This window comes from Cyprinodon variegatus, unplaced genomic scaffold (genome assembly GCF_000732505.1).
Source record: "Cyprinodon variegatus isolate N-32 unplaced genomic scaffold, C_variegatus-1.0 Scaffold803, whole genome shotgun sequence".
NCBI classification, from domain to species: Eukaryota; Metazoa; Chordata; class Actinopteri; order Cyprinodontiformes; family Cyprinodontidae; genus Cyprinodon; species Cyprinodon variegatus.
Window position 1 is genome coordinate 366,597 of NW_015151256.1, and position 2,159 is coordinate 368,755.

The 2,159-nt window shown below is 39.6% G+C and overlaps 1 protein-coding gene across 1 annotated transcript in view; it reads right to left on the minus strand.

Annotated features, from left to right (window-relative positions):
- snrpa1 (small nuclear ribonucleoprotein polypeptide A') overlaps positions 1 to 2,159 on the minus strand; it is a 17,646-nt gene that overhangs the window by 13,117 nt on the left and 2,370 nt on the right. Inside the window, exon 2 of the mRNA XM_015396531.1 lies at positions 1,218 to 1,365. Coding sequence (XP_015252017.1) covers positions 1,218 to 1,365 — 148 coding nt within the window. The remainder of the gene's footprint in view (positions 1 to 1,217; positions 1,366 to 2,159) is intronic.

Here is a 2,159-nt window from a genome sequence, read left to right on the forward strand (position 1 = left end):
CAACTTAATTTGAGCCTGGGAGGGTTAATTGACACCCATTTTGCCTGATTAGAAGAAGGTGGGGGAGCGGGTTGACCTTTGATGACCTCTAGAAACATCTCTTTATACCTTTAAAATGATAGCAGCACAAATGAAAATTTTGCAGCTCAAACACGCACAAATGTTTGACACCAATTTTGTCTGATTTGAATAAGGTGGGGGGGGGCAACCTTCTCTCAGGTGCTACTACGGTTTGTCAATTTTACAGAAAGAAGTCAATTTCACTCGCACTCCCACCATGCTTCTGTGTTTTCATCTGAGAGAAAGAAGAAGAGAAATCCTTGCTTGCCAACTGGGCGATTTGCCCACGACGGTCGACTGAAAATCAAACATGTTTGATCTTTATATTTGTTGTAAAGTTTTGTCATTACTACTGGTGTAAGGAGGTTAATCTTTCACCAAACGGCACGTTTCACTGTGCTCTTTGCAACCGTTCAGATTAACAATCCAGATTATTGAATAACTGATTAATTGTTTCAGCCCTAATCATTCATAAAATGGGGTTTTAAATAAAAAAGGGCTGAAAGTTGGAAACTGTTAATCATTTACCAGTCTTATGTTTACATTTTATCACTGCTGCACTTTAAAAATGGAAATATCTTGAGAGCTGTACTTAACGAAATTTCTTTTTGTATACATTCTGTATGTACAAAATGACAATAAACTTAGTCCAAGTAATTTCAATGTTTGGACACCCTCAGATGACCATCTGTCTGTATATCATTGCTCGGTGTGCTGGGAATACACAGAGCAATAAAACCACACCACAACTGGCCTGATGCTAACTCCCAATAGCATCTGGTGAACCACCAAGGCTAACGATGAAGAGTCATTATTATATTTTATTCAGAGATCCTAACAAAGTAGGTCCTCCTGTGAGCAACAGTCTCCCTGTAGCTTCCTGTGACAGTAAACAGGATAAAACACCAAAGAGGCACAGACAGGAATCAAGGGGTTCAGTCTTTGTGTAGAGCTGGATTGATATTCAGCCTTCATCTCTGCTGTTAAAGTATATAAAGAAGCATTACTGCCATCTGTTTACATCCGTGGATCTTTTTTTCCCCCACACCGATGTTTATCTTTAACATCTAACCAATTCAATTATTGATTGACTTTGTTAATCTCAGAATGGAGAAATGTACTAGATAAGTTTGGGGTTTTGTGTCAAATTAACTCACCAGATTCTGTTGTTGTTCATCAGCAGTGTTTTCAGTCTCCTGAGCAAAGGGAAGCCATCCAACTTCCTCACTTCGTTGTCAGAGAAATCAATGGTGTCGAACTGGTCCAGAGTGGCTCCGAGGTTCTCCAGCACTGGGATTTTATAACCTGCAGGTTAAAACAAGTACAACTAAATAAGGTCCACAAATTAGGGTGACCAGACGTCCCCTGATTTCCGGGGACATTCCCCAGTTTTGGACCCCCCGTCCCCGGTCCCCGGAAATGTCCCAGATTTTACAGTTTTATGAATGAAGGGGAAATATTTTGTGAAGACTGTTACTATGGTAGAAAGAGCGCATGAGCACACTGTGCACATAAACAGCTGTTAACGTATAGCTGAGGAACAGAGTGCACCAGTTTTAAAACAGACGAGGAAGTTCGTTATCACAGCCGGCTGGACGCAGCTACACCGTTACCCTTAAACCCCACATCCTCTGCCTCCCATCTTGCTCCACTCCAACTTCCTAAGAGCTCGAGGAGAGCATGCATGATATTATTATTAAATTCATAGGCTCAAAACATGTGGAAATGAACGCTTAATTCAATATGACATTGAAAAAATCCCCACCAGCATCCAGCATATGTTCAGTTTCTGCCCAAATATTTTCTTTTTGTTGTGGATTTTTGTAACAGGGATAACTACGAGATCGTAAGATCATAAGATCATATAATCTTCACATTTACATCCTATCAAAATAAAACCATATTTAAAACAAAAAGCACAGCTGTATCTATGAACACATGAATAGAAAATAGGTTTAGGATAGTGAAAATATATCCCTATTAGGTTTCATTTTAACTTTATCAAAGGACACATTATTTTCCTGCTGGCTCTGGCTTTGTAATGACAAAACATGTTTTTTTGGTGTGGCTGCTTCAATCTGCTCATGAGAATGATCCAG